Source organism: Anopheles arabiensis, chromosome 2, assembly GCF_016920715.1.
Source record: "Anopheles arabiensis isolate DONGOLA chromosome 2, AaraD3, whole genome shotgun sequence".
Classification (NCBI taxonomy): Eukaryota; Metazoa; Arthropoda; class Insecta; order Diptera; family Culicidae; genus Anopheles; species Anopheles arabiensis.
The window spans coordinates 92,154,818-92,180,815 of record NC_053517.1 but is presented as its reverse complement, the minus strand read 5'-3'; the positions used below and the strand labels follow the sequence as shown (position 1 = coordinate 92,180,815).

Below are 25,998 nucleotides of genomic sequence, written 5' to 3'. Positions count from 1 at the left end.
CCCAGCATTGGTTCAAGCCCCGAATGGACCGTGACGCCATACGTCGGACTAACTATCCTGCTATGGTGGGGTAACCCATAAGTCACTGAAAGCCAAGCCCACCAGTGGTGCAGGCAGGCCTTGACAGACCACGGTTGTTATGCACATAGAAGAAGAAGAAGAAGAAGAAGTACTAGGAATTGCAATCGATAATGAATTCTTTGCTGAAGTAAAGTAAAGTATCCTTATTGCATGTTACATTGTCAGAAATATTGTTTATGGCAATCGAGTATTTTATGGTAATTGAAGTTTGAACAAGTAAAACCCCTTTTAAATGCATCAGTTAACCCGAAAGCGTTTCAGTATCAACTTTTGATCTTTTTCTGGAAAAAGATATTTGGAATTAAGTAAGCAATTGCATTCAGCATTGCAATTGCAATTGCATTTACATTCAGCACAATCTGTAAAAGACATGAACCCTTTAAACACACCCAAATTTCCTCCAATTCAGAACGAGACTTGGTAGCCGATCCATGCGTTTGAAGACATCCCGGTTTTCATCTGCCTCAGGTCAAAGGTCATAACCGGGAACTTCATGGAAATCAAATGGTGGTGACTACCAATTGATCATTTTATACAGGCCAAGGAAGCAGTTCACCTCAATGAATCTGTCGCGACGGAGAAAGCTTGGACTATCTTCTTGTTCTTGGCTTCTTTTTTTTAATTGGCGTAAAGGTCCTTCGCGGACATGCCGTCCAGTGGAAGGCTTTTAATACTTATTGAGTACACTGCAATCTGAATTGAGTACACAATTGCTAAGGGGGGGGGGCGGTCTGTGTGAGGTTTGAACCCACGACGGGTATGTTTATAAGCCATGCGAGTTGACGACTTTACCAAGATACCGCCCCGAAGTTGGGACTATTTTGTCGGCCATATCAAATCCGTTCGCCGCGACACTCAATCTCCACTCATTTGCACTCATTTTACAGTCGCTTTGGGTCAACATTGAGTTGAAGACACACACTTTGTAATGAGAAATCCATTCGCTTATGTTTGTATAGGACGAAATCCGCGAAGTTTTACGGCACGGATTATTGTATTGTACGCCCATTTGGAAGTGAGATCAGTGAAGTGCAAATATTTCGGCGGACATAGTTAATGCTCTGGCTGCGTATCTTTATAGTACTTCGTCTTCTTTGGCACCCCAACTGCCGTTGGTCAAGGACTGCCTGTACCACTGGTGGGCTTGGCTTCCAGTGATTTTATGAGTATCCATAGCAGAATAGTCAGTCCTACGTATGGGGGCAAGGTCCTTTTTGGGGCATGAACCCACGACGGGCATGTTGACGATTATACCACGAGACCCACAAGGGGTTTTGACCAAGTTTGTCTGGAAGGATAATGGAAGAGCCACTAAAACAACGAGCTGTACGATGATCTCACTGACATGCAGCGTATCAGCTTTAAAGCTTGCCAGACTCCGATGGACAGCTAATGTTATACGCATGAATCTGGACAGCCTGTAAAGTCTTTTAGGTCGTCCACAAAAACGAATCAATCGAAAAGAGAATCAATCCAAAACATTCGAAATGGTGGGAGAATTTATTGGTATAAAATCTTTATACAAAATCACAATATCCTACTCATATCTTAAGCCATACTTGAGTCTTATCTATTACAAATATTATTATTGCATGGACTGGATGTTGTTGTTTTTAAACACACAGCAATTTCCACCTATGCATCTGATAAAGCGCATTTACCAAGCATTCCAACCCATTACTCCAAGCGCGTATCATTCCACAACGATTTGACCGGCCTCCGGCAGTTCGCTACGGTTCCGTGTGTCAAAACAGCATGGCAGCAACACCGGCCGAACAGAGAGAAAATTAAACTTCTGCCAACAGGACCAACGGGAAGGGTGGTGGAATGGCGCCCCACACCATCGGAATGCACTTTTGCATTTTGCATTTCTCGGGCCCGAGTGTCCGAAACCGTTGTTGCAACCCGTCGGCTTCAGCGCCAATCTTCGACATTCGCTTTTGCTGTGCCGGAGTGGTGTGGACGGGGAGCTCGCATATCAGACCCACGGTTGACCCGCGGCCAAGTGTGTGTGTGTGTTAGCCCGGAATGGAACATCGGGGTCGAGAGAGCGAACGCTTGCAAATGGGTAAGAAAATAGCAATAACGGACACACACAAACAAAACAACAACAAAAAAACGACCATTCCATTCATACTCTGCCGGAGAGGGAAGGTGTTCGTTGGAAGTCGATCCAACCACGTGTGCTATTCCTGCAAAACGACGTTTCCAGCCCAGGGTACACCCCAGGTACGCTTTCACCAGTAGTGTGGTGGAGAAATAGCAAAAAACGCAAAAAAAATGTAGCACGGAAAACGAAATACAACTATTTCGAATTTCCACCCACCGTGTGCGGATTGTGCTTCTTGTCCCCTCGCGTTTGGCACAACCGCCGTACACCGTACCGGATGCATTATGCAACGCGGGCTTACGCGGTCTTCCGAGCCGGTGCTAAATACTGGCAGGAGCGCTGGTGGCTGCAAAACGGGAGGCAATAGAAACACGTGTGGGTTGGTAAGCAACGAAGCACGTGGTTGTGGCCCCCGGATTTTAATATTTCAACGATGCATTTGAAACATTTCATTATTCATGGTGGATGTTCTACACCGCGGCCAGCACCAATAGGCCGAACGAAGGAGCACGAAGGAGGAGGAGCCAGTAGCGTAGGGAAAAGAGGAAAAAGCATAGTTTATACAAACTAGTCGTAAGCGTTCTCGGGGGGAAGGAACGGAGGAATGAGCCAGAAGAGGATCAACCTTTCCCGGAAAAAGCGGGTATGGTTTTATTACTCAATTTTCACATACCTCCACCTGCCATGCATGCCACTGCACGGAAAGCGGTGGTTGTGCTTTTTAACACGAAACCCCGCCTCATCTCCCGCCTTCAGAATGGTATTTATGGTTCACAAAACCCGTTTCGCCAGTCCGCTCGGAACTGCCCGGAAGTGCTCGAGACAAGGAGCACTGTTAATTGGCGCACCATGCGATACGGTAGCGCTCAACAACACACTCTCTCTCGCTCTCGTTTCGGGCATGCTAACCAGCCAAATCTTAATACCGGTTCGCTAACGTTAATCCTTAGCATAATCCTAAAAATGGGCCAATTTACACACTAACCGTACTCCGGTTTTCTGCAAGCAACAATCTTTTACGAGCGACGACGAGCGACCTTATATCTTGATATTGACGACAGGCTCGGGGAAATCGGAAACTTTCGAGGTCACACACAATAGAGCTAATTAAAAGTGAGCGCATAAAAATGGCTGTGCTGTGTACGCCTCCCCCCTCTCCCCCTGAAAGGTAGGCAACCCCGCACGGCAGAAGCAAATTTGTAAGAAATGTGCTGTTGCTTATGGAAAAACTTTCTTCAAAACTCAACTTTCCCATCTCCCTTGGGTGGTGTGTGTGTGGGTGGGTGATGTGTTTTTCTAGCACATGTTATGGTGAAGCTTTATGTTGCTACTTTGCAAAATTTTACTACCTGCCAACTGCCTTAGGAGTCCCGCGCAGACACGCACACGCACAAAGTTGCAAGTTGCCTGCTTTATTATCAGCAAACGGAATGGAGCGTTTGCCCCTCGCTCGCTCTTTATTCCCATACATCGTAATGGTGGGTGCGTGCTGCGGTGCCATGTAGCAGCTATTGCTATCTTCGCGCTGGCCCGATGGCGAACACTCCAAAACAGTTGATTGAATAGAACGATTCATTCCACCTTGCGCAAAGGGCAGTGGCAAGACACTAAGCCCAACGGCCTTTACATTGCTTCATTAGTAATGTTTTCTCTCTCTCTCTCTCTCCGTTTTTCTTTGCAGAATTCAAAACCTGGACTCGATCGTACGGATAGCGGATCGCGAGCTGCCGGTCGTGAACACCCGCGGTGACGTGCTGTTCAACTCGTGGAACGGCATTTTCAACGGGCAGGGCGGGTTCTTCTCGCAAGCGCCCCGGATATACAGCTTCAGCGGGAAGAATGTGCTCACCGATATGGCGTGGTAAGTGTGTAACCGATGTGGGAAAGCTAATACTCCTAGCGACCGGGATGACGTACAACCCAGGGGCACGAAACACGAAGCTTTATGTCACTTTTGGCGATGTGAAAGATTTTGACAGTGTTAGCAGGGAATAGGTACTAAATATACGATGGATTAGTGCGTATACGACATGCTGTTCCAAAAATATTTGTTTCAATACATTTAAACTCTTTTTTTAACCACCCTTTCTAATGAAAATATCATCTTAAGCCGAAACATACCGGATTTTGTCTGATTGTGAGCGCAACAGTAACAAAAGATTTGATGAGATATTTATCATAATTGCCCTTAAGGTATGCAATTTCATGCACAATACTCCACCAGATAGGCTTGTTTTGTGCATGCTATTGCATACCTTCAGGCAAATATGATAAATAATCCGTCAAATCTCTTTTTACAATTGTGCCTAGATAAACACTAATTTGGTTTCTTGGTGTTGTTTTCTGGATTTCATTACATACCGTTTCTCGCTTTATGATATCCTTATACCTCAATTAAACACTATTGTAAGAGAATTGCATATATTTTCTACCACAAATAGGGAATATGTTATACTTTCTATTGTATCAGTTTAGCTGTACGAACATTCCAAAATAATTTATAAATTGAAATGTTCAAATAGCTGAAAATGTAACATATAAGTGAATTACTTTTTACATGTTTCAGAAAAGACTGTTTGAATTTTGGCATTAAATAATCAAATATTGTCCTACAAATTGTCTGCTTTTAGGCGTTTAAATAACTGTAATAGGTCATGTTAGGCGTAATTTTTGCTGTAGAGTTGTAAACTAATCGTTATATGTCTAGGAATCTTCCTGTTTTATTTTGGTATTGACAATTAAAAAGCTAATAATCTTATCATACACATAGCCTACATCTAGGCGTTTTTTTTTTCATATTTCGCTATGAGACAAAACAATACCTCCTAAGCTTAATATACAAACTTACAATTTGATAGCAACTGAGCAGGCAAAACCCAACCGACCGTGGAAGATGAAGCCCCGCGTAGATAATGCACACGCAATTTCTCATCGGCTTATTGTGCGCTGATGGCAACCGAAACACTAATGTAGTTTCATTTCGCCACACACAATACATCATCATGCCCCGGTGCGGGGTAGCATTGGACAGGAAAACGCATTAAACGCAGGATATAGAAACGAAACAGAAGAAAGGGAGAAAAAAACGCTAGCCCAAAGCTATATCATCGTGCCTTCCAGTTATGACGTCCACAATATCAACCGAAAAAAAAAACAACCGACCACAACCCACAAAACATGTCACTTTGTCATCGGCTTACGGCTTGAATTCCCACACGCCCCTGTGAGATACAGACACGAAGGGAGAGAGAGAGAGGGAGCCTGAGAGGGGTAGAAGAAAAGTTATAGAACCACCTTCCTCCCCCAGCCAGCCGAACATGCGCCAGCCTGTGAGCCGTCCCATCTTGCGGGTCCCACTTTGGATGGTGGCGGATAGAGCGCCAGCATCCAGCATCCGATGACCGTTGACCCAATTAAGAGGGTATTAGTGTCACAAAAATAATGAGCAACATGGATTAGTTTTTAACGGTTCCATCTTTTGTGAAGTGTGAAAATATGGGATGCTGTGATGTGTGTGTATGTGTGTTCACTGTGCTGAATAATGGTACCCCAGAGACATAGAGAGAGTGTGTAAGAGGCGTGAGAAAGCAACGAGAGACGGGGAAAAGCATTATAATCAAAATCAACAGACCAAACCCTCCTACCTCTCAATCGGCAAACAAATATCCTTTACTATTGAAACAACCATTAGAGCTAGAAGCGACTGTTTTTGTTTCATTTAGGAGGAAGGAGGTGTACGAGCTCCGTACAAATACATTCCCCTCATACACCGAATATACACAAATGTGTGCACCGATTGGGAAAACAATCCATTTCCCCATCTTGGCACCTTCTTTCCACACGCTCTCTCTCTCCCTCGCTTAGCAAAGGTGTCTTATTGTTTGTACTGTCTTGTACGGGGTCTGGGTAAAATCCATGACATGAAACGATTCAATCAATTTCTAATTTCTGATTGGACTCTTTGGGAAAGAGCGTTGTTCTTTTCCCCATGCATACCCCTGCTCAACCATCATTACTGGCGAGCTGATCCTACGAAAGATGCTGGCCTTTTTCGAATCCAACGCCCAGACCGACCGACCGGGTGGTTCGATTTTCGATTGCAAAATCAACGATACCCCAGGGTAAAGCCACCGTTATCCTACTCTCCCTCTGCCCGCATGATCGTGCTGCAGCCGTAAATGACTCTCATGATAATTTGCAATTTATCACATCAATGCCCAATAATTTATGCGTCCAAAGTTGGTGATGGACCCTGGAACGATTCGGCCCCGGCTACACAACTGGGAAGATATTCGGGTGGATGGGTGGTTGAATAAAAACAAACAAAAACCCCCAGAACACAGCTCCTTCCAGCAGGCTTCTATCGAATGCAATAAATAGATGGCCTTCTTCAGCCGATAGACAGCCTTTCGGTACAGCTGCTGCACAACGTCAAAGGACCGACCTAATTCTTGCTCCAACCAGCAAAAATCCAATTAAATGTCTACGGTAACATTTCGCACAAGCACAAGTCGGCAGGTCATCACTATGCCACTTTTGGGGCCAGGTTTGTATCAATATCAAGGGCCGTTTTCATAACCTTCGGTATCGATGGGAACGTTCGACTTCTCTCCGTTTTTAAACACTTTTTTTATGGTTTAAAAGCTAAACAAAAAGCACAAAATTTGAACTTAATCCTTTGCCCACAACCAACCACTGGCATGGGGAACTACACACACACACACACTCGCACGCACACAAACCCGTACAATAAAATATGTGTCAAATCAAATTTATCAATCAAGCAGGCAACTGACACGTAAATCCACAAAACCAACCAATCATTTTAGAAATTTTTTTGCGGTAGAAACGGACCGCAAAGAAGGACCGCGGAGGGTGGCGAAAGAGGGGGGAGGGGGCTACTAGTAAGGGTTGTGAGGGAACACTTTCTTTCCAAAAAAAGAAACAGCTAGAAAAAAGCTTCCCCATGTGACAGGTTTATTTTTCGACCCCTCAATATTCGTTCCCGTCAATCACTGCCTGCCTGCGCTTTTCTTCGGAAACCATCGTCTTTGTGTCAACTCAAAACGGAATTTTATCTTTGAATCCCTATTTTCCCCAATCCCACCTCTTCCACCCTACTGCATTTCAATTTTTCTTCGGAATTTCCCTCGTTTTAACCCATTTTTCTCAACAGTAAAAAAGAATCCGAAAATGCAATATCGTTTTGTCGCGCCGTACCTTCTCGGCGAAGAAAAGGAGGTGGCGATGAGGGTTACGCTGTTGCCAGAGGGGAAAGGTACACCATGATACGAAAAATATGATTACACATCAGCTAGCCGCTTGTTGGCCTGTCCCCCGGAAGAGCAAAATTCGGGCAAATAGCAAGGAAAAAGCCAACTCGAGGCTGCCAGGCAAAGAAAATAAAGGATTGTGATTGTGAAATGGAGTTCGTTTCCTTTTTTTATGAGGATTACAATGGTCGGGGGAAAAGGTTGATACTTTAATTCGATTTTCCTGCCAAATAATGAACGCCCTCTCGCTCTCCGTCCCGATCATAAATGGATCGGGAGCCACAGGGAAGAGGAGTGGACTCACCAACACAAGCGTGCGAGCATGCAATAAATAATGGATCAATTTATTCTGGCCACATTCGGGGAGAGGGGGGGGGGGGTTGGTTTCGGAAATCTTGTTAAGAGCTTTAGTACGGTAACGATGGGTAATGAAAATTCAATATCCTTGCGCTCCCTCCCTGAAAATCGGATGCATTTTCGGGATCTTTTTGAACTGCGTGTATTAAACACGCTGCTGGGATCCACACACCGTGCGGAAGGCGCAAAGATACGGAGATTAATTTTGCATTATTATACCCACCGGTGTGTTCGATCATCTACCGGTGCCGAGCAATCAAATTTTGGAGGTCACTTTCCAAGAATATGGTATTGGAACGTGGCTCCAGCTCTCTGGCCGCTTTTGATTAAAGGTATCGCGCGGGGTTTACTGGTTTATAACGATTGCGAAATGGTGCCCATCGTGCTGCCCCGAAATTCAGGATCGATATCCTGCTTTCAATTCTGAGCATTGCCCCGGAACCTTTTCTTGTTCATGTTTTTTTCACACTTTTCGTACGATATTGCAATCAATAAACATGCTTCAAGTGTCCAGGAAAAGTAGCAGCAGTTAATTTTAAAAGTTGATATTTATGAATTTACTAAGGCACGGTCTAAGGGTACTACTAAGCTACTAATAGGACATAATTAGAATTCTAGCCTTGTCCACTCTATCCGTAATCATCCTTAGTATACGGATCATCAAAATGTAATCAACTACAGTGGGATGCAGTGTATCCGGGTGCCTTAAATCCGGCTTTCCGTATATCCATGCTGTTGAGAAATGACATTTCAATACAAAGATGACATTCGTGCCTAAAGGCCGGGCTACATTGATCGTACTCCATAGCGTAATTTAGATTTTCACTAGCGCATCTGGCGGCGGCTGACTGAAGCATTTTGCCAAACAATATGTAGCCGCTTCAGAAAATATGTTATTTTTCCATGTTTTTTACTTAAACTGGTCTGGAAAAGCAATGCAATTGATTTATAAATATGTTGTGCAAGTATTTCAGCCATTTTCGCATCAAAAAACGATGAAAAAAACAACTTAAATTTGAGATTCGGCATGACCATTCCCTCGACGACCAAAAAAAGCTTCCACCAGCCGCCGCCAGATGCGCTAGTGAATATAAAAATTACGCTTGCGAGTACGATCAATGTAGCCCGGCCTTTACATATGGTGCATACAAGATACAAGTTGCACTACTTTTTTTAATAATAAGCAGCAATTTTCATCCATTCATTCATTCAACATCCAACATTGTGTTTCATACTGTGTCGAACACTGCAACATGACTCTTTCTTTCGCCAGTTGGTAAATTATTTTTAAGTTAAAACAAGCCATTTTTCAGCTGTATTATGATTTATTTTTTCGTTAGAGACGCTAAAAAATCCGTCACTTGTCGTGGGCTTTGACGAAAGAGTGACCTTGCATCTTTCGCTTAGCCTAGATCGGGATCCTTCGGGAATGCTCAACCCGATCAGCGATAGACGTTGACCACCCCAAACACTGTCTGTGTCGCCCTCTTTCGGGAATCACAAGAAATAACACTGTGCTAGCGAATCGACCGTTAATAATAATTAACATATTGACTTTATCCAATTTACTAATCCTCTGCGCCACCCGTACACTAACGCCCTCTGTTGCATTCTCATCTCTTCGGCAGGCCCCAGAAGCTGGTGTGGCACGGTTCCAGTGCGCACGGCGAGCGTGCGATAGACACGTACTGTGACGCGTGGCATTCGCAGACGCCGGACAAGGTCGGGCTGGCCAGCAGTTTGCTCGGTAACAAACTGCTAGACCAGGAACGGTACTCCTGTGATAATCGGTTCGTGGTGCTGTGCGTCGAGGCGGTCCCGCAAGACCGAAGACGGAAGCGACGCGACACTACCAGGTAGGTTATGGGGGAGGGAGCTGGCAGCACAATCTTTTTGCTTCCATTCTAGGAGCAGTGTAATGAATTCTTGTGAATAACTATCACAATGAAAGCCGTGAGCAAGCAAGCTTCCTTGCAGGCGTTGTACTATTGTTATTACATGTTTTTAGCTGCTACATGCAGATCCTAGTGCTTCTTGATGTTTGGTTTAATTAATAATTGTATTAATGCTTCATTCTCCATCCTTTCAGCCAACACGAGTTTGCCAACGAGAAAGAGTACAGCCAATATTTGCAGAGTATCAGCGCACTGTAAAAAAAGAGCAGCAAAACCACCCCAAGAGTCTCTGCAAACGCAAGGAGTAATCCTCCAGGAACCCTCATACTAGACCCCGCTCACAATACTCAGCGCATCGCTAATGTCCCATCGGTATACCGCGCCAGTGACTCGCAAGGAGTAGCAGTAGCCTCGAAATAGTCCCATCCATCGGCTGCAAAATTCATCGAAATCAGAGCGAAATCCATATCTGGCGGAGCCGATTGGCGAACGAACAGACAGGTTCCGAAACTCTCGCAAACATATACAATGCAAATGATAAATAAGCTAGGAACTATATAGATAAGCTAACAGAATGTGGGAAATTGGCAAGCTGGAGAGTGGAAATTTTAAAAACGAAACTTAAAATAAGAAAAACCAATAAAAAAAAAACAAGCTAACAAACAAAGCAAACAAGCTGGACAAGAGAAACACAGCCCCAGCCAGGCGTCACACTGCAGGCTGCAGTCAACGCGCTGCCCGAAACTGAAGATGAATGAAAATAATGATAATAAGTAATTTTAACAACAGTCCGAACCCGAACTACTAGTTACATTAGCGAATCGTTTTAACTAACAGTTTTTTTTTTTACTTTACGTTTTAATTGTTTAGCAATTATTGTAACATATGGTCAAGCATCAAGCGGATGTCAATGCTGAGTGACGCTAATGTCAAACTAAACAAAGCAAGAAAAGAAGAGAAAAAATGAACAAAACACAAGTCAGTAAGTAGCAAGTAAGTAAAGTACAAGACATTAAGAGAGCAAACGGGGGCGTTAATGTGTTTAAGTGGTTAAGGTGGGCAATGTAAGCAATGTAACGCGATTCAATTAACACAAACATGAACAAAGCAAACGTGACAAAGCGCCCCTTTATCAAGTCTTCTAGCCATGTCAGACGGAGGAAGAGGAGGAGGAGGAGGAGGAGGAGGAGGAGGAGGAGGAGGAGGAGCAGCAAAAGCGAATGAAACTAAGAGTCAAATTCAAATCAAGTCAGCCCTCGCCATGTTGATAGTCAAATTAAAATCGAAAGCGCCCTCTCTCGCTCGCTCTCAATCCATCGAAAGCCAATCAGTTTGTGCGTCTTAGTGTAGATCTACTTAAACTTTTTTCTTAGTAAGTCTGCGCTGGCGATACATGATTTTGATGACATACTTCTTCATACAGAGCCCAATATTCGCAGTCAGTACCACAGAGAGAGAGAGAGAGACATATCTGTTTGCCATGTTTAAGTTCCCTACTGCAAACTTTTACTACTTCTATCACTCTACGTCTACTAATACAACTTCTTCCGATTACTACTATCATACACTAACACGTTATTAGTGCACTGCAATGCTCGAAACTCTCGTCAGTTCTGAAAATGCAATCTTTTTATCTGTTCAACCCGATCGTATAACTTGTACTAAAACTGTGAACAAAAAAAAACACCCACACACACACACAGAAAACTAGTTTTTACATTATCGACAAACAAAATAAACCCTCGTGTTGTGAATAGTAATGCAGTGGCGCAGAGAAAAGGGATCGGTAGAGAAATATTAAAACGCAGTAACGTTTAGTATTGCAATGCGATCACCAACTCAGCCACACTCAGCCCATGTAATGTGTGTGTATGTATTTGTTTTAGCTATTTAAAAAAAATACTTTCTATCGAAGCGTACATCACAGGCATAAGAACACACTGGGTTAAAACAACCCGCGACAAAACAAAGCAAAACATTCTGGGGAAAGAAAAACGTCTTACCGTACTTGTACTAAAAACCAACATCATTCATACTGTCTATCTCCCACCAAATCGTAATCCCTTTCCCTTTCCGTAGTTAATAGGATAACTTCCGAAACAAACAAAACAAACCATATATTATTAGGCTAATGGAAGCAGAGAGGAGATGAATTGTTTCTTTCTTTTTTTGTTGTCCGTTCAATTAGTTACAATCATAGTACATTGTGAACGATCGGTCAGCCAGACCGATGGATTGCAAAATACATACTAAAAACAAAAGAGTGAATGCGTTTTCAATGCAATTAAAATGCCATCGTCAGCCAGCCGGGTGACAGTGTTGTGTCATTTACAATGCGCCCCAAGAGAAGGCGGGACGAATAGATGGATGGGAAACTGTTTTAGGTGATAAGATTCGTGTAAGAATTGCACTCCCTGTACAGATACACACACAAGAAGAAAAAAAACAGGCACATGCGAGATGGGTGGTGAGATAGAAACCGTTTAAAAGTCGCTAGATAATAAGCTATTTAACTAATAACGATAATTGATAAAGTACAGCGAGTACAGGTGAAGAAACAGTGAACACAGAGAACAAGTGATGAACAACAATTTTGTGCAAATTACGTAGGTAATGAGTTTAAGTATCGTTTTTCAAGTTCGTTTTTGTCTATATCAGTGGATAAGGGGGACGGTCAAAGTCAATACAAAATTGCGCCCAACCCGGATCGATGGGTTGGAATGGAAAATATTAAGAACAAAACATGGTTCTAATTAGATGAAGCTGTTACTCTAGGCAAGGGGGAGAAAGAGAGATATTGGAACCGGGGGAACTGAACATTTGACTTGCTGTAATAAAAATGAAATTTAATCTACAGATTTATCAGGATGTGTTATTTGCTCTGAGTTCATTATCGTATTGATTTTGCCTTGATTGTAGTGTATATCACAACTGTAGAGAGTTTTTTTTTATTCAGAATCTATTCTACTTCGAAGATCATTCTGTCAATCATGACCCAAGTAGTATTTATAGCTTTTTGACAAAATGTATTGAAATTGTTGTATGTTATCAGATGCATGGCAATCAACAATATTGTCCCTCAGCCTTGTTTTACCAAATATTTACTCTTGAACACCGACTGATCTTCAACCTTACTTGTAGAAGCTTTGATATGATAAAAGCTCTAACGAATACACAAATGAGCTCACAACTATGATGACAAATTCAACCTTTTTCTAATTTTTGGTGGGCCATTCGTGATACGACTATTTAGTGCATCGTTTAGGTTTTCATTAAGAAAGAAAGCTTAAGTCACTTAAATCCTGTTTAGGCGTTCCCGGTTTGGGATTTTGTACCACTTAGGTGAAATGTTTGATGTTGACTCATTCATTCTGAATCTATTGCATTTAGGATGCAACTGGAAATCTTTTTAGGTAATGCAAATTTAATTTTAACCTTTCAAAACAAGTTGAGAGTACTAAGCAGTTTATTGGCAACGTCTTTTACCCGTGCCCGTTTCAAATTGAGATCAAGAAAGTTTGACAAGCCGTATTATTTTCAAGCAAAATACCATTGGATTGTTTTGGTATTTTTTAACACAATAATTAAAAAAAAACTTCCTACTCTTTACTTCTTTTGCCTGATTCTACTAACAAATTCACATTTCATTTCATTTTCATCAAAGTTTGAGTAAAACCTTATTTTTTTACAATAAAAACCCCATCCCGGCTGACAGCGCGCATGGCCTGTTGAGCGACCACCGTGCGCACTTCTTGTCATCTATACGGGGTTTTTCTCTGCACTGTATTATTTTGCTATTCTATTGATAAAAGTAGCTATAACCGTGATTAGAACGGGACGAGTGAACCCAGCACGAAGTTTGTTATCGGCGGAGGTCGTTGGTGCCGCCCCCGTTCCGATAAAAACGCCCCCTCCCGAGCGCCCTCGGCACGCAGCTCGTCCGGATTACGCGTTATGCGGTACAATCATCGGATTCCGTGGCACAGCTGGTGATTCGGACTCGGTGGCAGTGTGCCTGCGTACGTGTGTGTGCGTGTGTGTGTGTGTGTGTGTACATTCACGGTGGCCACATCCCATCGACGGATCGTTCCTTCAATCGCTCTTCCCTTTTTCCGCCGGCTGGGAAGATAAGCGTACCCGCACGCTCACATACACACACGAGTTGAAGTCGTCTCTTCCGGTGGAGACGGGACAAACCCCCAAGACGGAATGTCACTCGATGCCAGTGCCCTGCCGTCGGAACTGCTGACGACGGCCGCCCCGCTGGTCGGACTGTCCGGGCTGGATGTGCAGCGCAGTGCCGTACACAAGACGGTGTGGGATGCGTTCAACAACGCCAAAAAGCCCGACACCGAATCCATCCAGTACAAGCTGCTGCCCGCCAACTATGAATTTCCCGTCTCGAAGCCGAAACACCAGTCGTACGAATGGTACACACCGAAGGGAATACTCAAGCGCAACTGGATGCTGAAGCACCTGCACGTCCTGCCCGCGGTGGTGGTACTGTTCCAGGACCTCGAATGGAACGACCCGCAGTGGACGGAGAAGCAGCTCCAGTGTGCCGCCACGATACAGGTGCTGAAGAACTCGCTCCAGGGGCGCAACACGCGCATCGCGATTGCCCTGCTCCAGCGCAGCAACTATCTGCAGCAGGGCGAGGACATGCTCGCGTCGGAACGGGCCGCCCAGCTCACCAGCAACTGTGACATCAACGCGAAGATGCTGTTCGTACTGCCCCACAACGACCATCTGATGGGGCACATCTTCCGCCTGCAGTCGGCCTTCCTCGAGCTGGCCCAATCGTACTACACGCAGATGATGAAGCAGATCCGTCTGCACCGGGACCAGCTGACCGATGCGCACACGCTGCTCAAGATACGCCACCAGTTCAAGCTCGGCTTCATCTCGGAGCTGAAGCTCGACCAGTCGAACGCGCTGCGGCACTACCGGCAAACGTACACCTTCCTGGACGATGTGCGAATCGTCGACACGAACTGTCTGGAGCTGAAAACCATCGCCGGCTTTGTCAATTACAAGATGTGCAAGCTGTTCTTCCGCCTGAACGCGCCGAAAGATTCCATCTCGCAGTTCAAGAACCACATCGGCAAGTACCGCCAGCGGTCGGGCTTCAAGGAGCTGCTGTTCGAGCATTACGCCTGGCTGAGCGTACAGTACAGCGCGTTTGCGGAGCTGTTCTGCGACGCGGTAAAGAACGGGCTGGCGCCACTGCAAACGCAACACCCGGGCATCTACTTCCACAAGGCGGCCGAGTACATCGGGCTGAGGAAGGAAGCGTTTCTCCAGTGTACCGCGCTCGGGACGGCCGGCACTGGCGAGCAATTCGGCACGATAAGCAATTCGGCACTGTACAGTGACTTTTTCGGCATCAGGGGAAGCGTCAAGACGGGCGAACCGGTGTCCGAGCAGCAGATCATCTGCTTGGTGCAGGAGAACGAAAAGTCCTACAACCATTCGGGCGAAATCATCGGTCTGCTGGGGAAAGCGATGGCTCAGTTTAAGGTGTACCGATGCCTGCGGTTTCGCAAAAAGCTAGCGATCGATATGGCGGAAGAGTACCTGAAGAGTGGCGATCACTCGAAGGCACTCACGCTGTACTCGCTCATGCTGACCGACTACCGGCTGGACAAGTGGTACACCATCTTTACGCAGGTGCTGCTGAAGACGCTCCATTCGGCGTACCTGTCCGCGTCGGTGCCGGACTTTGTTGCGTGCAGCATCGAGGCACTTTCGCCGAACATTGCGATGGACAAGCAGGAGCGTATACTCGTGCTGGAGAACCTCTGGAAGGTGTTCCATGTATGTAGGGGTTTTCATGTTAGTCGAATTGTCTTATTAAAACGATCATTCCTCTTCCCATTCCAGCGCGTATCGCCCGTCTCGAGCAGTCTGATTGCACCCGAGCTGTCCAACAGCTGGCAGACGGCGCTGACCTCCTTCAACACACCCATCAAGCTGGATCTCGATCGATTGAACGAGCTGGTCGAGTGTCGACTGACCTTCGAGAAGCGCCAAATCAAGAACGACGAAAAGCTGCAGCTCCTGCTGTACATCCGCTCGCTGACGGAGGTCCCGCTGAAGCTGAAAAACTTTTCCATCCTTCTAACCGACCTCAAATCGAGCAGCGTCCGCATCAACGCATCACAGTACGCGGAGTATGCCGGTCCGCCGACCACCGACAGCTCGACCGGGTCGGCGAAACCGTTCGAGGAGTTCATACTCGAGCCGGAAAAGTGCTACCGGGTGCTGTTCGTCGGCGAGCGGTACCTGTTCGCGGAGAGCGTGGACGTGCACATCTTCCGGCTGGAGCTGCAGATGGGCTCGGAAAGCACGTACGCGGTGCTGTCGGTGCGCGAGAAGCTCAACGCGAGCAAACCGTTCAAATCGTACAACCCGCACAAGGATTGTATGGAAAGCATCGGCATCATCAGCTCGTGCTACATCATTCCAACGTGAGTTTGTGGGCATGAACAAGTGAGAAAGGCATGAATTTAACTGTTACCAACGCTCTTTTCCGTTTATTTTGCAGCTTCCATCTTGGCTCGCAGACCAAGCCAACGAATCAGCCGATGCTGACGAACGAATTCCACCAGGTGACGACGAAAATTTTCAACCAGTCCGACCTCTGCCTGCAAAACGTCGGCGTGAGCATCAGCGTACCGCAGCTGCTACGCAACAATGGTAACTAACGCCCAACCAACGCAACGGTACGGCCAACTGAGATTTATTTCCTCTCTCTCTCTCTTTAGTATTCCTGACAACCGATCTGAACCATCCGCTGCAGAAGATCCACTCGCACGTACAGATCGACATCGGCGAGCTGCAGATGCAATCGTCCACGACCGTTTCGTACTACCTCGCCAGCCTGGTGGCGGGCAACATCGAGCTGAAGCAGCGCATGTACTATCAGATGGAAAATTTACACCAAAGCAAAACGGAGCCAGGTGGAGGAAGCATCGCGAACGGCGGGGGGCCCAGCGCTGCGGCCGATTCGCCCTCCACGCCAAACAGCGAAAAGGAGGATCTGGCACGGCTGCTGGCGAACGAGAAGAATCTAGCGAAGTACGTGAACAATCACAACGTCAAGATCGAGTTCCTCGACACCGACGGGCAGGTGGTGCGCAAGATCAAGGAGGACACGGTGGTGGTACCGTGCGTGGAGGAGATCAAGCTGACCGGGCGGTTTTACACGCTCAGCCGGGAGGCGCTGGGGCAGGCGTACCGGGACGAAGACTTTCTGCTGCGCATCAACGTGGAGGTTAAGTCGCCCGATCCGATCGATATACTCGAAACGCAGTTTATTAGTGTAAGTGTGGGACACACGAGCTTTCCCTTCGTTTTTATACCATTTCCTTCCGTTGCTTTTTCCCCACCTTCCTAGGATCATAATATAGTGGAGAAACCGTACCAAGGGGGTGCTTCCATCAGTGGGACCGGCCTGCGACCGGCGAACCGGTTCGAGGAGCTGAAGCTACTCAGCGCCATCAACTGTACGCGGGATTGGGTGTCGCGCGGCGACTACCAGTCCACCGACACCCGGCTCGTGTTCAACCGGTCCCGGTCGCCCGATGCACCAGCAGCAGCAGCGGCCTTACCCTCGAACCGACCGACCGAGGAGCAGTACAACAAGAACCTTCTCTCGAAACTGCCGACCAATGCGACGATCATCGGTAGCACCAGCGCACAGCTAACCAATCAGATGAACCAATCACTAACCCATCATCCCTCACATGCTGCCCTGGCCGATCCTTCGACCACCAACGCATCGGGGGACGCTGACGGCACTGCAGCCAAGGGCGGACCGGCGACAACAACGGCCAGCAACGCCACCAGCATGACCACCTCCACGGGGAGTGTGGACGATTTCAAGGTGAAACCACTGCCCCTGAACGATGCGTCCGCCGTCAGCGGCTCGAAAGCGGCCGCCGTCGGTGACGAACTGACCGCCGGCAAGAATGTCACCAAAACCATCTACAACCGGGCGCTGGACTGTGTGCAGCTGACGAACAACGACCGAAATGGGTTCATCAACGCGCAGTGCAATCGGCCCGACGGGACAGGCAGTACGGTGGTGGCCGGCAGCACGTGGCCCATCTTTGGCATGTACTGCGTGCGGTGGTGCCGGTCCCGGACGCCGAACGTGGTGAATGAGTCGAAATTTATCATCAATGGCATCGGTAAGTGAGCAAGCCGGAACAGTGGGAGTGTTTTTTGAGCAGGGGAAGCTTAATGTAATCGTTTTCTCTCACTGTAGAAGTCATCGATCCACCCCTTAATCTGTACTGCTACATCGAACAGCGGATGTACGTACGATTGCCAATGACGCTGCGCATCACGTTGCGGAACCCGACGCGAAGAATTCTGCACCTGCAAGCAATACTGAACAGCTCGGATAGTTTCATGTTTGCCGGCCATCGACAGGTATGGACGATAAAGCCACAGGACACTTACACGTTCAACTGCACCCTCAAAATGCTCTCCACATTCCAGCTGAACGTGTCGATATTTGCGTACTCCTCGTACGATTTGCTGTTTAACCTCTGCCCGCTAAAAGCCGGCTGGCAACCGTTGCCCGAGCTGGAGCTAGAGTATCAAAGCTTTCAAGCTACGCCGACGGCCACCCCCGGAACGGCAGGTGCAGCGGCTGGAACGCAAGCAGCACCGGCAAAACTGGCGGCGGACCCAGTGCCGGGAACGATTGGTGCTACGACTACACCACCACCACCATCCGGGGACGATGTGATAGCGGACGGTTTGGAAAGCCAGCGCAAGGCGGAGCTGGCCTCGCTTGTGCAACGGTGGATGCCGAAGATGGTGTTTGTTCATGTAAGTGGCATCCCCCGAGGTGGACTCTGAAAAAGTGTGCTGGAGTGATGTGATGTGCTCTTTGAAGCGCACCCACGGCTTCTATCCGACTCCGGCAAAATCCGAACGACTTATTCTGCTCGGAGTCGGCCGGAGTCGCCCGGAGTCGGATCGGAGTCGTCCGAAGTTGGCCGGAGTTGTTTGGAGTCGGATGTGCACATTGTACCGGACGGCTCTTGTTGACTCCGACCGACTCTGATTCCAGTCGATTCCTACCGATTCCGGACATCTCCGGATGACATCGGACGAATCCAGACGACTCCGACTCCCAAGGTCTCCGGGCGACTCCAGGTGACTCCAGATAACTCCGACTTCGAACGACTCCGGACGACTCCAACTCTGTTCGAATCTGGCCGACTCCGGACAGCTCTGGACGACTTCAGACGACGTCGACATCGGACGACTCCGACTCCAATCGACTCCGGACGAATCCATTCGACTCCGTGCGATTTTAGATGACTCCGACTCCGAACGACTCCAGATGACTCCGACTCCGATCGACTCTGGCTGACTCCGATCGACTCTGGCGGACTCCGGACGACTCCAAGTGACTTCGGATGACTCCAGACGACTCCGGACGACTGCAGACGACTCCAGACGACTCCGGACGATTCCCAACGACTCTGGACAGTGCTAGGCGCACTTACTTTCCAGAGTCGGTTCCGAAATTATCGGAGTCGGATCGGAGTCGACTCCGGATTTATGCCCTTTTTTACCCATCACTAGTTGGAGTTGAATATTAATCGTTGTCTTCTTCCTTTTGCTCTTCCTTTTGCTCTTCCTTTTAGCCTCCAACGAGGACACTGTGATCAACAACTTGTTAGGAGATGGGGAGAGAGGAAGCGAACCAGCTTTTATCAGATATTTAATTTCCCACACAGCGAGTCTCTTCCCCGCGGGTCTCCGTGCGCCTCAGTGCTGTTCCGTTTGAACAACAATATTGTGACACACGTTCCGTTGTGGTGTAGTGAATTCAATTTATTTAACTCCCCCATCCACATCCGGTTGCCGCATCCGGTTAGAAAGCAATTTGGCGAACGAAATGGGCGATGGTGCATATAGGAATGGTGGTTCCTAAAATGGCGGTCGTTTTCATAAGCGAACACTAAAAGCTTCCGGGCATTATTAGGGAGGAAAAGTGCATACGAGTGGAAAAGAAAAGCGGGACGAATGTTAACATTTGTTAGGGGGAAAAAGGAGAAAGAGATATCCATGGTATTGAACGGTTTATAGTTATGAGGGGGAGGAAGGTTGGCGTAGCTAAATGAAACAGAATGCGAAAGGATTTAGCGAACAGAGCGAGACAGTGAAAGAGAGCGTTAAAAATTGCAGTTGTTTAGTGAAAAGGAGGAAGCAAAAGCCCTAAGGGTGGCGTTGGTCCTCTTTCGATATGGCGAGTGGCAATATTTAAATTCCGGTTTTTTGAGGAGAGGGTGTGGCAGCGTGTTTTGTTTTTGGTAGGAAGCTAGTAGGAATTATTAAATTTCCCTCCTCTCACACTCACACACCCCTCTTTCTAATGCGTTCTGCGCCAGAGTACGGCGAACAGAAATAAAGGTGAAGAGTCAGTAATAATTTCCACGTTCCAGCGATGAGCGTGAACCCGAACCGAAAGCACAGATGCCGCCGCCCGCTTGCGTCCTTTATTGGAAATGTTTCAAATTCGCATAGTAAGGATCGGCCAGGGAAAATACTGCCGCAAGATCGCGCGCTCGCCAGATCGGTTGGGCGGACGATTTCACAACGCTTCGCATTTTACACCACAGCCGGGCCGGATCGGCTTCGAGTGCCTGTGCCAGCACGATCAGGTTACGATCGGTGAAATCGAACGAAGCAAGCGGACGATGCTGAATGCCAACGTTTCGCCGCTGCCATCTGGTCTGTGTGCCGAGCTCAACCGTGTCGGCGAGCGGTTTGCAGGCAGATTTCGAAGGAGCCGTCGTAACGGCCGTCGAACGAGGCTTCCAGGGTTTTGAAACGCGAAGGTCGAAAATGTCATCGAAGCGTGGTGAGTTTGGTGGAACCGCCGCCGCAGGAACTGCCGGTACGTAGGCTGGTCGAACTAGATTTGCCCTTGTACATTCCTCATCGATGCTCATGGCAGTTGGTACACGATTCACGTGATCTAATTTTTCCCTCTGTACCGACAGATCGAGGCAAGCGTAGTCGGTAACCGTAGGAACAACCGCTTGTTGCACGACTCTTCCAGGCTCCTCCCGTATTTCGACGATGGGAACAAGTGGATCCAGCTCGGGAACGGGCCGCTGTGATCGATTCACTCGACAAGGGCTATCCAATTCCATCATTTCTTCCAGCTGAGCAATCTCCTTACTAAAGTCAGGCATTATGAACGGTTCACTGTCTGCTAGTAGCGGAGGCGATAAAGCACCGGTTGGTGAATCATTTCGTATCGTTGCAAGTGGCTTGGCACTCGTACCGGGCAAACATGTCGCCTGTAGTGCTTCATCGTTAGCAGCATGCTCGCCCGGCAGCACTCCCGGCGGCGGTGAACCCTCCAGCTCGGCACACTTACTCTCGTACTCCGCCTGAAACCCGTCCAGCAACTGCTGCAGCTGGTGATCGATCTGTGCCTCGGTCGTGTCGTTGAAGATGTACCGTGCCAACACATCCTGCTGCCGGTCGAACAAGCTCACCGACGGAATGGCTTGAATGCCAACAGCCGCTTGCGAAGGCTCTTGCTGGGTGGCGATGTTTATGTATTCTTCATCGGGCTGTTCATCTGCTTGCTGCTGCTGTTTGTTGATTTTGGTTGTGGTGGCACTGGTGGTAGTAGGCAAGGCGGCTTTACTTGGCAGTGTCCACGCTTGCCGAAGACATTGCGAAACGCTTTTGTTGTCCCGTATCCGTTTGGGTAGTTTCTTTTTGTATTTTCTGTCCCGTTTCTCCTTTTCCACAGGTTGTAACATGGTGCGATAGTCTGGCCGTGTTAGACGAATTTTCGATCGAAGCTTTGGAACCTGGGACGATTCGATGACCTCGTCACATTCATCTGTTTGAAGGATAAATCGTTTTTTTATTATTATTCTGTGACTCTGCGGTACATGCTTTACACTGTAGTAAGTATACCTTCTTCGTTGTTGTCCATCGTGCAATATTACAACGTGAAAGCAATATTGGAGTGGATGTTGCGTGTTCCCTAGCAACGTGTGTGCATGCTAGATGGAAAGAATGTTTGGAGGTGTATGAGAAAAGTATAAAACATCAGATTGATGTAAAACTGTGCCTAAAAGAACCAAATTCTATTGTTTTTACCGGTCAACGCCCGTTATTATTTGTGCGGGATTTGTTCGCGAGATTGCAGCCCATGCAGCAAAAACAAGAACGAGATTTGTTTTTGACAAAGAAATACCATTGTCGATGCATATTAAGATCAAAAAGTTTCAAAATAACATATTTTCTTCAATTCTCTTTCACTAAATAAAAACAATATCCTAATTTACCGAATTTTATGTGAATTTTTCCACTCGTCGTACAGATCGCACCCTGCAGTAAACAAATGTTGACCCCTGCAGCAAAAACCGAGCGCTTTCGTTTCGCCGAACTGTCACGAACCGAACCGCGCTGTCAAAACGGTCAATGTTTACATCGCAATCCAATTGAAAACATACGAAATCTCGATAGTGACTCATCCGCAACCTTGCGGTCGTGAAACCCTATTAATTTAATAATTAGGCCACCTTTTCCTTGGGCTTTTGGCTGGTTGTGTGGTTTCTGCCGTACCTCTTCAAAGCACAGTTAAGAAAAACCGTAACAAAATGTCGGCCATGGAGAGTATCCTTTTCAAAGCGATCAATTGCATTCCTTCACTTGTCACTCGCATTCCATGTATCCATGGAAGATCCGTGTGAATCAACCCTTTTATAAATATTGAACAGCGAATTGTTTCCTTAACCCATTCCCCCCAACCCCCTACCCGCAGAACACTTGTTTAATCTTAAATTTGCAGTGAAGGAGCTGGAACGGAACGCGAAAAAGTGCGAGAAGGAAGAAAAGGCGGAAATACTGAAGACAAAGAAAGCGATCCAGAAGGGCAACACGGAGGTGGCCCGCATCCACGCCGAAAACGCGATCCGACAGAAGAGCCAATCGCTCAACTATCTGCGCATGAGTGCGCGGGTCGATGCGGTGGCCAGCCGGGTGCAGACCGCGCTCACCACCCGCAACGTGACGAACTCGATGGCGGGCGTGGTGAAGGCGATGGATGCGGCGATGAAGGGCATGAACCTGGAGAAGATTTCCGGCCTGATGGACAAGTTCGAGTCGCAGTTCGAGGATCTGGACGTGCAGAGCTCGTACATGGAGAACACTATGTCGCAGACGACGACGACGGCCGTGCCGCAGAACGACGTGGAGTCGCTGATGCAGCGAGTTGCGGACGAGGCTGGGTATGTTGGGATTGATTTTATGAGATTTGCAACACCAAAGGTTCGCTCTAATGTGCAATTTTCGTTTTACTACAGCCTTGAACTCAACATGGAACTTCCATCCGGACCGTCATCGATCGCAATCGGTGCCTCGACGCAAGCATCCACGGAACAGGATGAGCTCACGGCACGTCTGGCACGTTTGCGACAGGCCGAATAAAAGTGTCCCACAAAACGCTATCGTCTATGGCAAAACACTAATTACGGCATGGTCACACACACACACATACGCGGTTGTTAATGTGGTTGGAAAATGTGCGAGAATTATGTTGCTTTATGGTTTACCAATGTATATTTTCCTTCCCGTTCCCGGTGGTCTTGAGACAGCTGCTGGTTTCTAGATCAAATCATCTTTTCTTTTTTTTCGAAACCCTGTTTAATCACGCTTTGAGTAATTCTCTTTAATTATTCGTTAAAATAAAGGAACAAAGATTAAGACCCCACGGCGGCGAATAACGTGGAGGGGCCGAATGGAATGTCAAATACAGCACTTCCGCATTAGTTTTTCAAATATTCGAACATCCGTCCTAGTTGGTTCTGAAGGACCTTACTCAGAGCTGTCTGTACGCCATCGCCGGCGGACAACAAGCTTAGTGCAAGTCGCTGAAGACAAGTGCAATTGTTGCAGTAAATCAATTAGTAAATCGTGTGCTAAATGTGATTATAAATGAGAACAGCCTTTTCGGGATCATCATCAGCAAGGCTTCAGAGGCCATCATGACACGGTATGGTTTTATCGTCACCAGAAAGGATTTTTAGGTTGCCCGTACAAATGCAGCTGCCGAGTAATAAAATGACTGGTAAGTAAATATATTTTTTAATAAAATATTTTATAGTTCATAAAATTATACAAATATTCTAATAGGAAAATTCTTGATCCAATCTTTCACATGTTGTATGTTATTTTTTATGAATTTTGTATGAATTTTGTTAGACTATTTTGTACAGTTATACGAATCGGGAAAATACCTTTCTCCTCCTATCTTGAATTGTTCCGGTTTTGATAGTAAAAATGCTTACACAGTTTTCAAACTAATCTTAAGTGATTTCAGTGCATAGAGAAAGAAAAGTAGGCCAGGCCAAATCTGTCAAGGTCCAAATGGTCACATTATTAAATCTATATTAAATTTAATAATCAAATAATGTATTTTTTATACATTTTTACATTCAATTTGAACAGAAATCATCATATTACATAAAATTAAACTGAAACTATTGAAAAAACATCAAAAACAAACATCGCTTCAATAACAGTTCTGCTAAACAATCTGTAAAATGACACAATAATCAATCGGAAATCCTGATAAAATGGTGATGATAAAAGATGACACACCCTCGGCATGGGGTTCCGTTCAAGTGAATCATTCACAACCACCTAGTATCAATTGCCGCCTGCTGATGATTGAAGCAGCAATACATACAGTAATGTTTACTAATACCAGCCCTATTTCAAATATTAGCATCACCAAACAAACCCAAAAAAAAATTTCGCCGCCCCCGGGTGGACTCGAACCACCAACCTTTCGGTTAACAGCCGAACGCGCTAACCGATTGCGCCACGAAGGCGATATGTAAGAAGGGCGTTAGAGCGCACCCGATTCAAGGTACGTGCCGCTGCAGCACAACAGCGCCAGTGTAGCTCTAATTTAATCTAATTATATCATTCAAAATGAAGTGTGTAGTACTTACTTATATCACACAGAAGTCTTCACATTTCACAAGACTGTTTACTATTTGCAATTGATCGAGTCATCAAATTCCACACCTGATCGATAAATGTTTGCGGTTCTAAAACACACTCGTGCAATAGTAAAGCAAACAAGAACGATTGCTACACTCCATGGCCCCCTTTTTCTCGCCCCCAAAGCATTCAAACAGGTTTGCGAAGATTCTACCTTTAGCAGATCAATATTTATCCTTCTTTGGCGGTTAGGAGTTGTAAGTTTGCCCGTACTAGCGCATACTAGGGAATAATTAAGTTTCCCCCTGTCACACGTGACTTGGGTTGGGTAGGATGCTTAGAAAATCCTTATTCAAAGCTGTTAATACGCCAAAAGGGAATCTATAAAAGAACAACATACTCATAACTAAAAAACTATAAACCGTCTCTCTGTGCCTCATTTTCTATCGATTGACAGCTTTTTGCAGCGCCTGCTGCTGCCTCCTCATCTCGAGCAGAGATCAAATTGACGTCAAACGTCGCAAACCAAAGAAGGCGTGCACACGAACGAATTGCAGTAATTCGCCACAGGATGGCTTATTATGTGCCCTGAAGTACGCAAGCTTGCTGATCTTCCTGAAAAATGTGTCAGATAAACAAAACCGGCAGAACCAGCAAAAACAAAAGACACTTATCGGTTGAAAACACACTCTTGCCAGCTCCATCCACTCATTGGGGGGCATAAAAAAACTCCCTTTTTTCACCTGACGTCAATTTGTAATCGATTGTTGTGTGGTCATGCGGGGCCCTAGTACTTAAACTTCAACAGTTGCTGTGAAGACACGAGACACACACAAAACATGAGATGTTTCAATCGATCTCATGTGTTTCGTTCCCTCAAACTCTCAGAGCACTTCCGTTCTGCCTGGCCTGCGTAACGTGTTTTTTCGTACGTGTTTCCAGCGCCACTGTCCCCTGTACTGCGCGTGAAGGTTAAACGTAATTGAGGATGGATGATCGTCATCGACATCTATTGCACGATCACTTCAACTCCACGCGCAAATGTTAGCAGACGAGCAACAACTTCGCGTAAGAAAAACCATCTCCCTCCCTCTGTGTGTGTACAAGAGCCGCGCGTGCGCTGAACCCTTTTGAGGCGTTTTTTTTTTGCGCCAACAGTGGCGCAGATCACGCGCGAGGCAACTTCCGCGATCAGTGCTTAGGCGTATCTTTCTTTCTTTCGCGTCGATGGATCAACATTAAACATCATCGGCAACAGCGTTAAAGTTCAATT

General features: G+C 46.6%; 4 protein-coding genes and 1 non-coding gene across 19 annotated transcripts in view; 3 read left to right on the top strand and 2 right to left on the bottom strand.

The window, feature by feature from the left end:
• Positions 1 to 12,578, top strand: part of LOC120900326 (collagen alpha-1(XVIII) chain) — a 240,935-nt gene extending 228,357 nt beyond the window's left edge. For all 12 annotated transcript variants that reach the window (XM_040307180.1, XM_040307214.1, XM_040307198.1 and 9 more), the window contains 3 exons: positions 3,873 to 4,052; positions 9,450 to 9,677; positions 9,911 to 12,578. In XM_040307180.1, the coding sequence (XP_040163114.1) occupies positions 3,873 to 4,052; positions 9,450 to 9,677; positions 9,911 to 9,974 (472 nt within the window). In that variant the 3' untranslated portion in view covers positions 9,975 to 12,578. The remainder of the gene's footprint in view (positions 1 to 3,872; positions 4,053 to 9,449; positions 9,678 to 9,910) is intronic.
• An 883-nt stretch (positions 12,579 to 13,461) lies between these two features.
• LOC120908764 (trafficking protein particle complex subunit 11) lies at positions 13,462 to 20,174 on the top strand. Of its 2 annotated transcripts, XM_040320108.1 has the most exons (9): positions 13,462 to 15,533; positions 15,600 to 16,186; positions 16,264 to 16,415; positions 16,484 to 17,040; positions 17,116 to 17,404; positions 17,525 to 17,911; positions 17,989 to 18,155; positions 18,225 to 18,560; positions 19,388 to 20,174. In XM_040320108.1, the coding sequence occupies exons 1-9, from the start codon at positions 13,926 to 13,928 to the stop codon at positions 19,406 to 19,408; spliced, it is 4,104 nt and encodes a 1,367-aa protein (XP_040176042.1). In that variant the 5' UTR covers positions 13,462 to 13,925; the 3' UTR covers positions 19,409 to 20,174. The 2 variants fall into 2 exon arrangements, with proteins under 2 accessions (XP_040176042.1, XP_040176041.1); XM_040320107.1 differs by having other exon boundaries at positions 17,116 to 17,911.
• On the bottom strand, positions 20,172 to 25,416 carry LOC120908767. 3 transcript variants are annotated; one of them, XM_040320111.1, is made up of 3 exons: positions 24,734 to 25,416; positions 21,687 to 21,775; positions 20,172 to 21,609 (listed from the first exon to the last, which is right to left on the bottom strand). In XM_040320111.1, the coding sequence occupies exons 2-3, from the start codon at positions 21,703 to 21,705 to the stop codon at positions 20,243 to 20,245; spliced, it is 1,386 nt and encodes a 461-aa protein (XP_040176045.1). In that variant the 5' UTR covers positions 21,706 to 21,775; positions 24,734 to 25,416; the 3' UTR covers positions 20,172 to 20,242. The 3 variants fall into 3 exon arrangements, with proteins under 3 accessions (XP_040176045.1, XP_040176044.1, XP_040176043.1); XM_040320110.1 differs by lacking the exon at positions 24,734 to 25,416 and adding an exon at positions 22,061 to 22,145; XM_040320109.1 differs by lacking the exon at positions 24,734 to 25,416 and adding an exon at positions 21,873 to 22,042.
• Positions 22,186 to 23,531, top strand: LOC120908768 (charged multivesicular body protein 1b-2). Its single transcript, XM_040320113.1, has 3 exons — positions 22,186 to 22,391; positions 22,540 to 23,005; positions 23,081 to 23,531. The coding sequence occupies exons 1-3, from the start codon at positions 22,376 to 22,378 to the stop codon at positions 23,202 to 23,204; spliced, it is 606 nt and encodes a 201-aa protein (XP_040176047.1). The 5' UTR covers positions 22,186 to 22,375; the 3' UTR covers positions 23,205 to 23,531.
• Positions 24,537 to 24,610, bottom strand: Trnan-guu. Its single transcript has one exon. It is a non-coding gene; the product is annotated as a tRNA-Asn (tRNA).
• Positions 25,417 to 25,998: the final 582 nt, after the last annotated feature.

Bases quoted from the DNA above. Each gene is read 5' to 3' on its own strand.
- LOC120908764 (XM_040320107.1), top strand. From the start codon at position 13,926: ATGTCACTCGATGCCAGTGCCCTGCCGTCGGAACTGCTGACGACGGCC. The intron at 17,912-17,988 runs GTAAGTGAGCAA...CTCTCACTGTAG, and splicing joins ATTTATCATCAATGGCATCG to AAGTCATCGATCCACCCCTT. The intron at 18,561-19,387 runs GTAAGTGGCATC...TCTTCCTTTTAG, and splicing joins CGAAGATGGTGTTTGTTCAT to CCTCCAACGAGGACACTGTG.
- LOC120908768 (XM_040320113.1), top strand. The intron at 23,006-23,080 runs GTATGTTGGGAT...GTTTTACTACAG, and splicing joins CGAGTTGCGGACGAGGCTGG to CCTTGAACTCAACATGGAAC.